The sequence below is a fragment of the Muscardinus avellanarius genome, assembly GCF_963383645.1.
Source record: "Muscardinus avellanarius genome assembly, chromosome: 1".
Classification (NCBI taxonomy): Eukaryota; Metazoa; Chordata; class Mammalia; order Rodentia; family Gliridae; genus Muscardinus; species Muscardinus avellanarius.
In genome coordinates this window covers 188,640,567-188,653,777 of record NC_137786.1, presented here as the reverse complement: position 1 = coordinate 188,653,777, position 13,211 = coordinate 188,640,567, and the positions used below count along the sequence as shown (strand labels likewise).

The window sequence follows — 13,211 nt, the reverse complement described above, 5'->3', positions numbered from 1 at the left end:
GTTAGTAAAATGCCTCTGGGTTCAATCCTCAGTACCACTAAAAAAAAAAAAAAATGAACAAATACATACACACACACACACACACACACACACACACACACACACACACACACTCTGGCTTCTCCTCTGATTTCCTGTATCCTTGCAGGCTTATTCTGCTCACTCTGACCATCAAATACTGGTGCCCTCTCCCCCTTTTACTCTATAATCTCTTCTTCGGTGATCACAGCCACCTCCACAGCCTCTGTTCTGTATACACAATGTAGACATTTGTATTTCCAGACTTGGCCTCTGGAGAATTCCAAGCCCTTAGACCCAGCTCTTGACTTGATATTTCTGCTGGGAAGTCTCGAAGGCAGGTGCAGTCGAACCCGGCAGGTCCCACGCCGAACTCAGCCCTTCTGCACACGCCCGCTCTGCCTTCCCTGATTTCTGCTTGTCCATTCAGTTGCACAAGCCGGGAATCTGAGGCCCACTCTCATAACTCCTTCTCTTATGCAACCACAATTTATCACCAAAGGCTGTATCTTTTCCCTCCTAGAAGTTTCTCAAATCCATCTACTTCTCTTGATCTCTGGATGGACAAACACTAGGCGCCCTCGTCAAGTCAACATGATGCTTGGCAAGGCTGATTGCCATAGTTTCTTACCTGGGCTATCTCACGTGTCACCAGAGTCCTTCTAGTCCAGGAGCCACAGAGCACCTGTAGCCTCTTTTTGAAGCAGTCATCGAATTATTAGAGCATCCGATTAACAATAAGAGCCTCTATCACTCCTTTGCATTTTTTATAGTTTTATTCTTTCTCTCATAGCAGTTATAACCGCTTGCCATATATGTATCCCCCTCATTATTTCAAAAGCTCCAGGAGCGCAGGGAATTTGTCACTGATGTGTTTTATTCCTAGCACTCAAAACAGTGCCTGGCACTTGGTAGTCATCCCATAAGCAGTTTTTACATAAATAGCATTTAATAAATATTTCCTGAAAGAATAAATATATTTTATGTAATAGTAACAACAAATCTCCCCAGCAACGGGGTGGTATCTAATTAGCCCATCTAGCTACTATTATTATGCAATTTTATGTCTATATCCACTATAAATAAATTTGTCAGCTGTGTGGCGGCACATGCTTGTAATCTCAGTACTTGAGAGGCGAGACAAGAAGATCGCAGGTTCATGGCCAGCCTCAGCAACTTAGTGAGGCCCTTTGCAACTTAGTGAGGCCCTGTTTCAAAAGTTTAAAAAAAAATAGGACTGGTGTATATATCAGAGGTAGAATGTACCTGGTTTCAATCTTTAGAAAAGTAATAATAATAATAATAATAATAATAATATAAACAAATCTGTCACAAATTATCACAAATAATAAAAAATAACTATCTTAGCATATAAAATTTAACCATTACTATAACGATGCTTAAAGTAACCTACACACTTGCTTTTCTGTCCTCAAAATAATTAACTAATTAATCCCTTGTCCCCAAAAGGGGTAAATCAAATACTGGTAAACAACCAACCTGTAACTGCAACTCAGACTTGAGTTTTTGCTTGTCTCCTTCAGGCCAAGTGGGTTCCTTTTGAGCAACATTGCCTAACTGCCCTGGAGAGGGGCTTTACTAATACCTGCCGCCATTGGTGGAGAGGGAAATGCTCTGTTGCCCTCCATGAGGAAGGCAATTTGCAAAGAACCAAACTGGCTACAGAGGGGATGGACTGCAGAGGGTGAGGGTGAGGGTGGAGGTGGCCAGGTAGGGGCTAGGGTGTGAGCTCTTAGGCCAAGAGCGTCATCTTTGCCTTATGTCTTGTTCTCAGCAGCACAGGTAAGAGAGTTCAGGATGATGCTTCCGAGTTCCCCCAGGTCCTGTGACGGCCTAAGAAATTTAGGTCACTTGTGCCCCCTGCCGCCCAGATTGTGAATGGCTTGCCTCTGCTGGGACTTGTTTGAAGCGACTTCTACCCAGATCACTGCCTGGATGTGACTTTCTGACGTTGTCCTCCTTTCCTCCTTAGAATGCACCTTTTGAGCTATGAATGAACAGGAAGTCGTGGCTGGGAAGGGTGGCCTTGAAAAACTGGGTCTCAGAACTTCTGCTTGTTCTTATTTCTATGAAGCTTTTCCCCCTCCTGTTTTAATTAATGCTCAATGGAGCTCAGGTAGCTCCTGAAGTAAAATGATGAATAAGATGTGATTTTGTTACCCAAGGAGCTTATAATCCACTAGGGGGGAAGAAATATTAGACACACAAATAGTTGAAATTTCAGTGTATAGCGGTAGCAATACAGACAAGGAGGTAGATCTGAGCCCACTGGCGAGAACAGGGAACAGGGAACATCTCAGAAGGGAGAAACTCTCCAGGGGCATGGGGCCCACAGGGTGGAGAATTGCCACTTGAGGCAGGTGGGGTGGCCTGTACAAATAGATGGGGAAGCAGAAAGAAGTAACGTGGTAACAGTTATTAACATTCTGTTAGACTCTTTCAGGGGTTTTCAAGGTGTGTGTGTGTGTGTGTGAGAGAGAGAGAGGGGGGGGAGGGAGAGAGAGTTGCTTTCATTTCACTAAGTATCATATTTGAGAAACCTCTCTGCCTTGGTGAATAGCTACCTTGTGTTTTTAACTTCTACACAGTGCTCTCTTTGGTCAATCTCTCATCTCACTCCCATGGCATTTTATGTGGTTTCCAGTGTTTGGCCATATACACACATCTTTGGGGATGTTTGCAATTGTTTCTGTAGCACAGGTTCCTAGAGATGCAGTCGCTGAGCCAAAGGGCAGGTGCATTTGAGTTTTGACTGATATCACTTCATGACCCTCTCAAGAGGCTTTGCCAGTTACCCTCCCCAGAGGGTGGCTGAGCCATGCACCAGCAAGTCTTTCCCATATGTGCCTTTCTGACTTATCAAAAAAATGGGGATAATTTTGCATTAACTGTGATAATGACCCAGACAGTAATCCCACATGTACAGAATGAGTTGCTTTTTTTTTTCTTTTCAGTTTTTACAACCGCTTTCTAATAATATTATTTATTATTGCCTCCATTTTACAGATTAAACAACAACAAAGCTCCGAGGACCTGGGTCTTATTCACCATGCTCCATGTGGTCAGAACCAGAATTAGAACTCGGGCCTTCAAATCCTAAAGCGCTTCCTACTACTCTGTTGCTAGGCAACCCTTCTCCCTTTTGATTCTTGTGCCAATGCTACTTGTTGCCATGGTACTGCTGGGACAAGGAGCGATAAGTTGTAATTAAGCAGCAAGCTAGGATCTTTGCTCCTGTTAGAAAAGAGATTTTATGCCCTGGTATGGGGAGACAGGAGATCAGGCCACCAGGGCTACAAGTCGTGGTACAGAAGGGCAGCCGGAGCTTGCTAGTTAGCATGTGCAATTCGTCTAGGGCAGATGTTCATCCTCACCCCGGCTGGGGTGCTGTGTAGGGTTCTTGCCTACACACTTTCTTTTCAAAAATCAACATCCAGCTTCAGCGGGTGCCTTCTCTACTTAGTCTAGAAGACAGCACTATTCTGGGATCATTAACAGAGCCAAATTCAAATCCTGGCACACCAGCAATTTACCTGTGTTTCCTGATTCTCAGTGTCCTCATCAGGGTGGAGACAACAAAGTGCTGTCTCTATCGAAATGCCCAGCACTGACTACTGTTTATTAAACCATCAGAACATGTAGCCAGTGTGAGTTTTTATATTTTCTGTTATTCACCCACCCATTCTTCTTTGGATGCTCCACAGGACTCAGAGGGGTTCCAAAACATCGTTAGCACTCCATCACTCAGCACTGTGTTGAGAGCTTCCAAAAGCTCCTCATGTTTTTGTCTTCAGACAAGAACATTCAAAAACAGATTTTCAAAGGCTTTGGTGAAGGGAAGTTCTGCACCTCAAAAATGTGTTATCTGCCCCAGGAATGAGTCATCGGTAGTAGGAGGAAAAGTGAAACTGTTTTTCAAAGATGACACAATGGAGATTGCACAGTTCAAATCACTGCAATTGCCTTTTCAGCCGAATCCACGGATTATGTGTGTATGTTTAATTCATTCACTTGACTTTTTGAACACATCTTACAGGTCAGGCCTCAGGCAAGAGGTGAAAAGACAAATAGAACGTGGCCCTTGCTCGGGGAAGCTCACAGATTAGAAGGAGCAGAAACATTTAAAACAATTATGGCAGGGTGAGAGTGCTGGATGAGGTCTGTGGCTGGGATATCTGCAGAGCAGGCTGGGGCGGGAAGAGAGGGGGATACCAGGGATCATTTCTCAGAGCTGGTGTCAGCTAAGTCAAAAGATGAGGGAATGGGCAGACAGACAAGCAGAAAAGGCATGCAGGCAGAGAAAGATCAATGGAGAAGCAGGAAGGAGCATGAGGGGGCGGGTGGGGAGTGGGGCTGAAGCAGCAAGTGTAGCCTCTCCGGTGCCAGGCCTGGCCCTGCCCTGCTCAGCTCAACTCTCACCTCCAGGAGCACCCTGGCTCCTCCCAGTCCTGCAGCTCACACCTGGCACTTTCCAGTGCCTCCTGGGTTGCCATTCATTCCTTGCCTTCCCACCACCCCCAACTTCATCTTCTGACTTTCTTGGTCATACTGGGTACCCAAAGCCTTCCCTTTTTTCCTCTATTGCAAAGAGGTTACACTGCCTCTGGACTCTCAGGGCAAATATTCTACTTGGCCTGGTCTTTGGTTCAGCCATCCACCAGAATTAGGTGTCAAACCTACTTCTGTTTTTGCCACCATCAGAACATGAGTCTCGCTCCTGGATTCCACCCCCAGTACCTCACTACAATATGAATATCACCCCAGTGTTGCCTCCATTGTCAGTAGCACTGATTCCTTTTCCAAGGCTGTATCCTTGGGTATGGCTCAGCTCCTACTTCATGTGTGTATGTGGTACCCGGGACTGAACCCAGAACCTTGTTCATGCTAGGCAAGTACTCTACCAATAAGCTCTATCCCTGGCCATTTTTATTTTTATTTTGAGACAGGGTCTCACTGAGTTGCCCAGGCTGGCCTTTAAGATCCTCTTGCCTCAGCCTTCTGAGTAGCTGGGATTACGGGTATAGACTGCTATGTCCAGCTGGTTCAACTCCTACTTTTGATGTAGAAAAGGCCTAATTTTCAGGTAAGGAAGAGCAAGTACCATTTTACCTGGAGGGGGAGGATGAAGATACAGGCCATTCTATGTATGCATGCAGTTTTTTTTTTTTTTCTTTTCGGAACTGGGGATTGAACCCAGGAGCATTCTGTCTCTGAGCTATACCCCAGCCCTATTTTTTATTCTTTATTTTGAAACAGGGTCTCACTAAGTTGCAGAGGGCTTAACTAAGTAGCAGAGGCTGTCTGCAAACAACAATCCTCCCATCTCAGCCTTCCATGTACTGAGATTACAAGTGTGCACCACCATGCCAGGCTCCATGTCTGCGGTTTTTATGGGGTCCTCTCTGTGCCTGAGGGTAGAAATGGGACTTTATTCTTTTACCCCTAGTTAGATACCACGTCGCCTTTTATTGTCTCTTCTAAACACAGAATCAATCAGCTGCTACTGCATGGTGCTCTTGTCTGCCCAGGAAGTGATGGTCTATTTCATAGGAGCATTTCCAGGAAGGATGAAGGACTCATCCATGCTAAGTGGTTCTGGATCACTGAGAAAAACAAATGCTTGAGCAGCTGCTGGCCTGACCAGCCATCTGAATACATCATCCCAATGAACACGGCCAGGCTGCAGACTGCACAGCTCATGGGGACACCATGAACACAAACTTTGATATGGCCATCACCCCCTAGAGTTGGTAATGCAGGGCCTGCTACCTGAAGCTCTGGCAGGCCTCCGTCAAGAATGATTATACACATGGGCAGTGAAGGGGATGTAGGATCGCCTCCCCCCATGATGCCTCATGGCACAATAGAAAGCTTCAAGGACACCAAGAACTGCCTTGGTCAGACTCAATGACCCAGCACCTAAAGGATTCCTAGCCCACTAGGAATCCCTCTCATTCCATTGAGTCTGGGTGGAGTCAAGGGCATGTAGTTTATCACTTTTCTTGTTCTTAGCATTTGATGGCTGGAGACCCAGGACTTTTCTACTTTTTGGAGCTCCTAGTCTAGAATAGGACAAATCATCTTGGGCACCACATCTCTCCCAAAGCACACACAAATACATCTCACGGCAGTAGCCTATATCGGAATTATATCATTAATTTTTATGAGTATATTTCTGAATAGCATTAATGAAATTAAGCTCTCATTGTATCATGCTTTGGAGTGTCCCTGTCAGGCAAATATATGTGGAGAAGTGCAAAGAGAACCAAAATTCCTGTTGGATAAACAAGGAGATGAATGACATTCTGAAGTAGCTCTATCGATACTTGCTATAGGAGCTTGAGCAAATGACTGAATCCTCAGTGTTATCAAACAAACATAATCATAGTACCTACTTTAAGATAGTTTCAAAAATTAATGATATAAAACACATATAGAGTATTTAGCAGTATACTTGGTACAAAGTAAGCTCTCAGGAATAAGATGGTATTTTATTTTCATCAATAGTGTCTGAGTAAGGGATCAAAGATAAATTAAGAACATGGGTCTATGGCCTTCACATCTGAGCACAGCCTGGGTTAGGAACTGATTAGACTAACATGGACTGCATCTTTCTGATTTTTAAATACGAAGGTTCAAAGGGATAGCCAATTGTCTTGGGTCAATGTAGGAATGAGGACATTGTGGTTATCATCTCTGAGAGATAATGGTCAGATCAAATCCTGTTTTTCCATTTAAGATCTGAGATGATATAAGATAGCCCAGTATGACCAGTTATCCAGCAAGGGTCCAGAAAACTATTGCCTTTGCATCCATTCTTTTTTGAAAGAAAAGACTCAGACAGGCATGGTGGCTCACACTTGTAATCCTAGTACTTGAGAGGCTGAGATAGAAGGATCGCAGGTTCAAGGCCAGCCCCAGCTACTTAGTGAGGCCCTCCACAACTTATAAGACCCTGTTTCAAAATAAAGAATAAAAAATAGGACTTGGGGTATAGCTTGAAGGTAGAATGCCCCTGGGTTAAATCCTCAGAGAAGAAGAAGGAGAAGAAGGAGAAGGAGGAGGAGGAGGAGGAGGAGGAAGAGGAGGAGGAGGAGGGAGAGGAAGAAGAAGAACCAGTAGAAATTCTAACCAACAATAGATTTCTTTTTGAATTAGTGGAGGAGAAGCAAAATGGAGGACTATACAATATTTCCTGTCTGAGGACTATATCATATTTCCTGTCTGAGAACTGGATCACTTTTATTTTAAAGTCCTGAGCATCAAGAAAGCTTACTTGCAACTACACAAGAGTTGGAGAGATTAATTATGTCAACTGCCAGAACAATTGTGCTAGATTTTCTATTGGCAACTCAACTTACCTACTCTCTCCCATACTGTGAAGGTGGGAAGCTTGAGTACTGTCTACTCCAGAATCCTTTGCCAGGGTTCTCTGTTAGAGTTCACTAATCAGAGGTGATTGAGCAAGACTTAAAATGTGGAAAAGAGGAGGAAACTCCTGCACTGCTTCTTTGGTAGTAATGAGCAAAGGAATGGCTTCAGCAGATGTGAAGCATTTCAGAGAGCGGGACTTTCCTCTGACTCACCCACCTTGTGGCCAGCTGGGATCTGTGCTAGTTTCCTCTGGCTAGTGTGACTTCCTGCAGCTAGAACCTGACAGTATATCTGAGAGCCAGTCATGGGTATCCCTGACTTTTACTCCTCCAGCCCTTTCTCAATTGTTTAGTAAGAATCAAATTCCCTTAATTAAATATCTTCCTGCTTAAAATACCTAGGAGGGTATTTCTATTTTCTTGATCAGTAGAAAACACCTGGTCTCAGAAAGTCTTACTGGTAAAACTAAGAACTTAGAACTTTGCCATTCTTCTGCATTCTTGAATGTTAACTGAATTAATCTAGGCGATTAATGGTACTAGAATCTTATTTCTGTCCCAGTGTCTCAAAATTGTCCTTTATTTATAGGAAGTAGAAACAGAAAGGGCAGATATTCCAGCCTAAAGATACTTTCCTATCCTTTCTATCAATTTGAAACATCTGAATCCCTAAACTCATTTTTTTTTTCAAAATATGAATATCAGCTGGACCTGGTACTTGGGAGGTACCAGTATAATCCCAGTACTTGGGAGGCTGAGAGAGGAAGATCACAGGTTTGAGGCCAGTTTCAGGAACTTAGTGAGACTCTATTTCAAAATAAAAATTAAAAAAGGACTGAGAATGTGGCTTTGAGGTAGAATGCTCCTGGATTCAATCCCCAGAAGCACGTGCGTGCGCACACACACACACACACACACACACACACACACACAGTAAATATCTACTGGGAAACAAATGCCCCATAAGTTACTTTGATTTCATGATCACTCTGACCCATAACTAAAATCATTTCAGAAAAAGTTCAGTTTTATAAGGAAAAACATCATAAATGCATTAATAGTTATCAAATAAAAGAAAAAGCACACCCACATTTTAAGCATCCTGATAAATTGAGATGTTTGGCTGTCTTTTTGGTGCCTATTTGTCTTATCCACATGCACATGTAATTTTATGTTGTGCGAACTATTCTGCCTTTTGCACTTAACAGTACAGTAATAAAATTTCCATCTTGCTTTATAGACTTTCTAATTGTCATGTTTAATTACTCATAATATTTAGTTGAGTGAATTATTATAATTTATTAACCTTCTCCCCCATGGCTGACTATTTAGGCAGGTTCTAATTATTTTGTTAATATGATTAATGCTTCAATGAATATCTTCCTGTTTCTGTTGATTAATGTCCTCAGGATAAATTCCCAGGGATGAAATTTCTAGTCCAGGAGATCTCATAGACACTTCTGGAATGGATTACATGCTCATTTCACCTAACCCCTCAGGTCTTATGCTTGACTAATTATGTTAATGGTATAGAAGAAAAAGAAGAATGAAAATTAGGGGTTGTGGGGTTCTTCCAAAGTCAGGCTGACTTAGATGTGAGATACGTTAGGTCACTAGATACCTGTGTGAGGTGACATGGTGCTGAGACATCTGGGAGGGAGAGCATGATTGGCAAGACACAGAGATCCAGACTTTGAATTAGTTAGAAGAGGCAAACTCCAGCAACACACAATTCCAACCTTTTAACACAGTAAGTTCATTTCTTGCTTAGTGGTAGGCAAGGTGAAAGACCCCTACAGATATTTCCACTATTTTATCCTGAGTTTTGACCCTCCTCTGGTTTCCCCTGAGAGGCTTTTATGGATCAGGCCTGTTAAGTGGTCTACATCACTTCTGTTTTATTACAGTGTAATGTAAACACTGTCCAGAACCCAGTTACAAGCACCCACTTATATGCAAGGAAGGCTAAGAAGTAAAGATTAGTTGTATGTCCTGAGGAAGGGGGAACACGGGTGTTGGTATGTCCAAGCAGCCTCTGCCAGTGATTTTCAAAATTTAGCTAATCAGCCTGAGAACAAGAGGGGTCAGGCAGCGAGAGAAATGGAGTTGGGTGGCTTCTACACACTTCACATGCAAAAAAATGCACTTAGAGCGTGCCTGCCCCAATTTCAGTAGTTTTAAGAAACAGCTGCAGTGCTGCACAGTTCCTCAGACATCACCCACCTAAGTCAACACAGGAAATGGGAGAACAGGGGGCCCTTTTTAGTTCGTCTGAATTCTACAGGAGGTTAGGCGTGGGCATCTCGCTGTGAACCGGCACTGGTTTCTCCTCCCTCTGGGCAGCCTGTTTCCTCCAGTTCCTAGGTGTGAGCCACTGCTCCTGGAGCCAGATCGTCAGTCCCTTTCCACTTCCTAATCTCAGGTCTTCCTTTTTAGATGTTTATTATGTTTAAGTCATTGTGCCAGGATATATATATATATATATAACAAAAAGCATTGCTGCCATTTGAGCTTGTCAAGCTGGAAAGGTAGCAGAAATCCACCAAGGGAGGAGAACCTGTCCTTTTGTTAGGAGCACACATCAGTGGACTTGTTTGACTATAAAAGTGGAGGCTTCCCTGAGTGTAATCAAACAAGAAGAGGTTTAGTAAATGATACTAACACTACTAATAAAGACAGAGAGAGAAATAGGGAGAGAGAGGATGTTGCTCTGTATGATAGAATGAAAAATAATTTGGGGTTTGGAGTTGTCTTCTGTTGGGTCATCAAGTAGGTGCTGATGATATTTTAAAAAAAAGAAGTATATGTTTCAATCCTGGACATGCATTAAAATTATATAGGAACCTTAGTTTTTTAAGACTTAAGAAATAAATTTTGGGGCTAGACATGTGGATTGTCATTAGAGCATTTTCCTAACATGCACAAGGCTCCTGGTTCAATCCCCGGCACCACAAAAAATACGTAAATAAATAAATAATTGATTCAAAAGAAGAAATCTAGCCTGGCATGGTGGCACACATCTGTAATTTCAGTACTTGGGAGGTTAAGACAGGAGAATTGCAGGTTAAAAGCTAGCTGAACCTCAGCAACTTAGTGAGGCCCTCAGCTACTTACAAAGGCTCTGTCTCAAAATAAAAAAATGAAAAGGGCTGGGGATATAGCTTGGAGGTAGAATGTCCCTGAGTTCAGTCTCCAGTGCCAAAAAGAGAAATCTAGCATACATCCATAAAATCACAGTAATCAAAATCATGTGTACAGCCTGATGAAATTTTAAAAAGTAACATGCATGTGCAATCATCACTCAGATAAAGTAAATATTGTCAGTGTACAGAAATTTCCTTCATGTTCTCTCCTAGCTACTAACAATTTAATTTTTTTAATTATACAATTTAAAATTTGTAATTTAAAATGTAAATTTTGTAATTAAGCCCTATAAGAAATTTATTATTTTTCATGCAGTCACTATGCACTAAGATTTATCACTCATTTATACTTTATGTTATTTCTTATTTCTTCCTGCATTTCCAGGTTTTGACTGGGATTGTGTTTTATCTACCTTGACAACTCTCTTTTAAATTTCTTTCATTGTAGGTCTGCTGGTGATGAATTCTATCAGTTTCTTTTCTTTTTATTGTAGTTTAAATTTTTTCAAAAGATATTTTTGCTGGATATTAGAATCAAGAGTTTGTAGTTATTTTCTTTTTATACTAAAGAAATCATCCCATTTATTGTCTCTTTAGCTTTCATAATTTATTTTTGTCTGCTGTCAATATCATTGTTTCCCTAAAGGTGATGTGTTTTCATGTGTCTAGAAGCCTTAACATTTTTTTTAGTAACTATATAACCAAATTAAATTTTCTTTGTAATGCTTCAAGTCTATATATTTTGTTTCTTTCATTGATTTTTTTGAAAATTCTTGACCATTATCTCTTCAGCTAGCACTTCTGCTTTATTCTCTCTTCATTTTTGTTATTATTTAGTTTTTTTCATAATCATAAACTTAACTCTGAAATACAGCTAGACTTGGAGGGGACTTAAAGAAATGTGAAACCCAAAGACCTGCCCCGAGAGCACAATGGTTACAGGATATTGCAAGCAGATGGGGTGTAGGGGTGCTCTCATGAGCTTCAGAAAGAATGATTTGGTGGATAAGATAACGACAAGTCAAATGTTTTAGAGTTGTCCAGGGTGACCATGTTGATCTTCTTGCTGGTCTTGCCATTCCTGACCTGAAGTGCCCCATGGCTTCCACAATGCTCATGTCTCTTCCATCTTCCCAAAGACCACCTGCTTGCCATCCAACCATTCAGTCTTGGCAGTGCAGATGAAAAACTGGGAACCGTTTGTGTTTAGTCCAGCATTTGCTATGGACAAAATGCCAGGACCTGTATGTTTCAGGATGAAGTTCTCATCATCAAATTTCTCCCCATAGATGGACTTGCTGCCAGTTCCCTTCCGGCATGTGATGTCACCACCCTGGCACATAAATCCTGGAATAATTTTGTGAAAGCAGAAACCCTTACAACCAAATCCTTTCTCTCCAGTGCTCAGAGCAGGAAAGTTTTCTGCTGTCTTTGGAACTATGTCTGCAAATATCTTAAAGCAGATGTGGCCCAAAGGCTCACCATCGACCATGCTGTTGAAGAACATGGTGGGGTTGTCCATGGCTGGTGGCTAGAGAGCCCATTCTCTCTCTACTTCTAAAACTCCAGTCATGCGGCTGGGTGTGGTGGCGCACACTTGTAATCCCCACGCTTGGGAGGCAGAGACAGGAGGATCACGCTGGTTCAAAGCCAGCCTCGCTGGTTTAAGAGACCCTGTTTCCAAATTTAAAAAATACAAATTAGGTCTGGGAGTGTAGCCCCGAGGTAGAAGGGCTTCCAGGAACCCCAGTGCCAAAATAAATAAATAAATAAATAAATAAATAAATAAATAAATAAATCTCCAGTCACACATATTCTATATTTACTGACCATGGTCATGCTCTTTTCTGTGTTCTCCATTCTTTTTTTTTTTCTCCTCATGCTTTCTTCAGCCTAGATATTTTCCACTGAGTAGTCTCTGTTAGGTTGTGCCTAATGTGTTGTGATAGACATTTTGTAATAAATTACCTACTGAGACTTTTCATTATTTTATGTTACAGAATCTTCATTTGATTCTTTTTTCATATATTCAAGCTCTCTGACAAAATTCTCCATATATTTATTTCCTCAGATTTATCAATCACAGTCGTCCGTGACCACAATTTAAAAAACTGTGTTTACTAACTTACATATCCATATCACATATCATAGCAGGTCTGTTTCTTCTTTTGACCTGAAGTTTTCTGATATTGTTTTCTAGCATGCCTGATATTTTTGACTCAGTGATAGACATTTTGTATTAAAAGTTTTGGAGATAATTTAGGGCTCCAGAATATTCTGTCTTTGTTCAAGGAGAAAATTTCACTTCTAGCAAGCAGTTAAAGTAGGGAAAGAGGACTTTAATCTAGAAACTGGATTTCAATATTTTTGAAGATGGGTATATTTTTCATCAGCTATAACTTCTGAGTTGAGATAACTCACAGTACTTCAGCTAAAAACGTGATGTGTTTCTAGGCTGTTTTCTTTTGGTTGGTTCTGAACTTCAATATTTACCTCTCCATAATCCAAAGATCTCTGAGCACTTCTCTCAGCTTTTCAAACTCGTAACCCTGATCACTCAATAGATATTCAACCTCTTGACCATACACTGCTTACAAATAACAAGTGATTCAAGTAGAAAATATCAAGCTCATTTTAGAGCACTTCACTTCAATGG

The 13,211-nt window shown here is 41.6% G+C and overlaps 1 protein-coding gene across 1 annotated transcript; it reads right to left on the bottom strand.

The window, feature by feature from the left end:
* Positions 1 to 11,669: 11,669 nt before the first annotated feature.
* LOC308263729 (peptidyl-prolyl cis-trans isomerase A-like) lies at positions 11,670 to 12,077 on the bottom strand (the record flags this gene model as incomplete). The annotated part of the gene is made up of 1 exon (XM_080696773.1): positions 11,670 to 12,077. One exon carries the CDS (start codon positions 12,075 to 12,077, stop codon positions 11,670 to 11,672), a length of 408 nt encoding a protein of 135 aa, XP_080552899.1.
* Between the last annotated feature and the right edge of the window lie 1,134 nt (positions 12,078 to 13,211).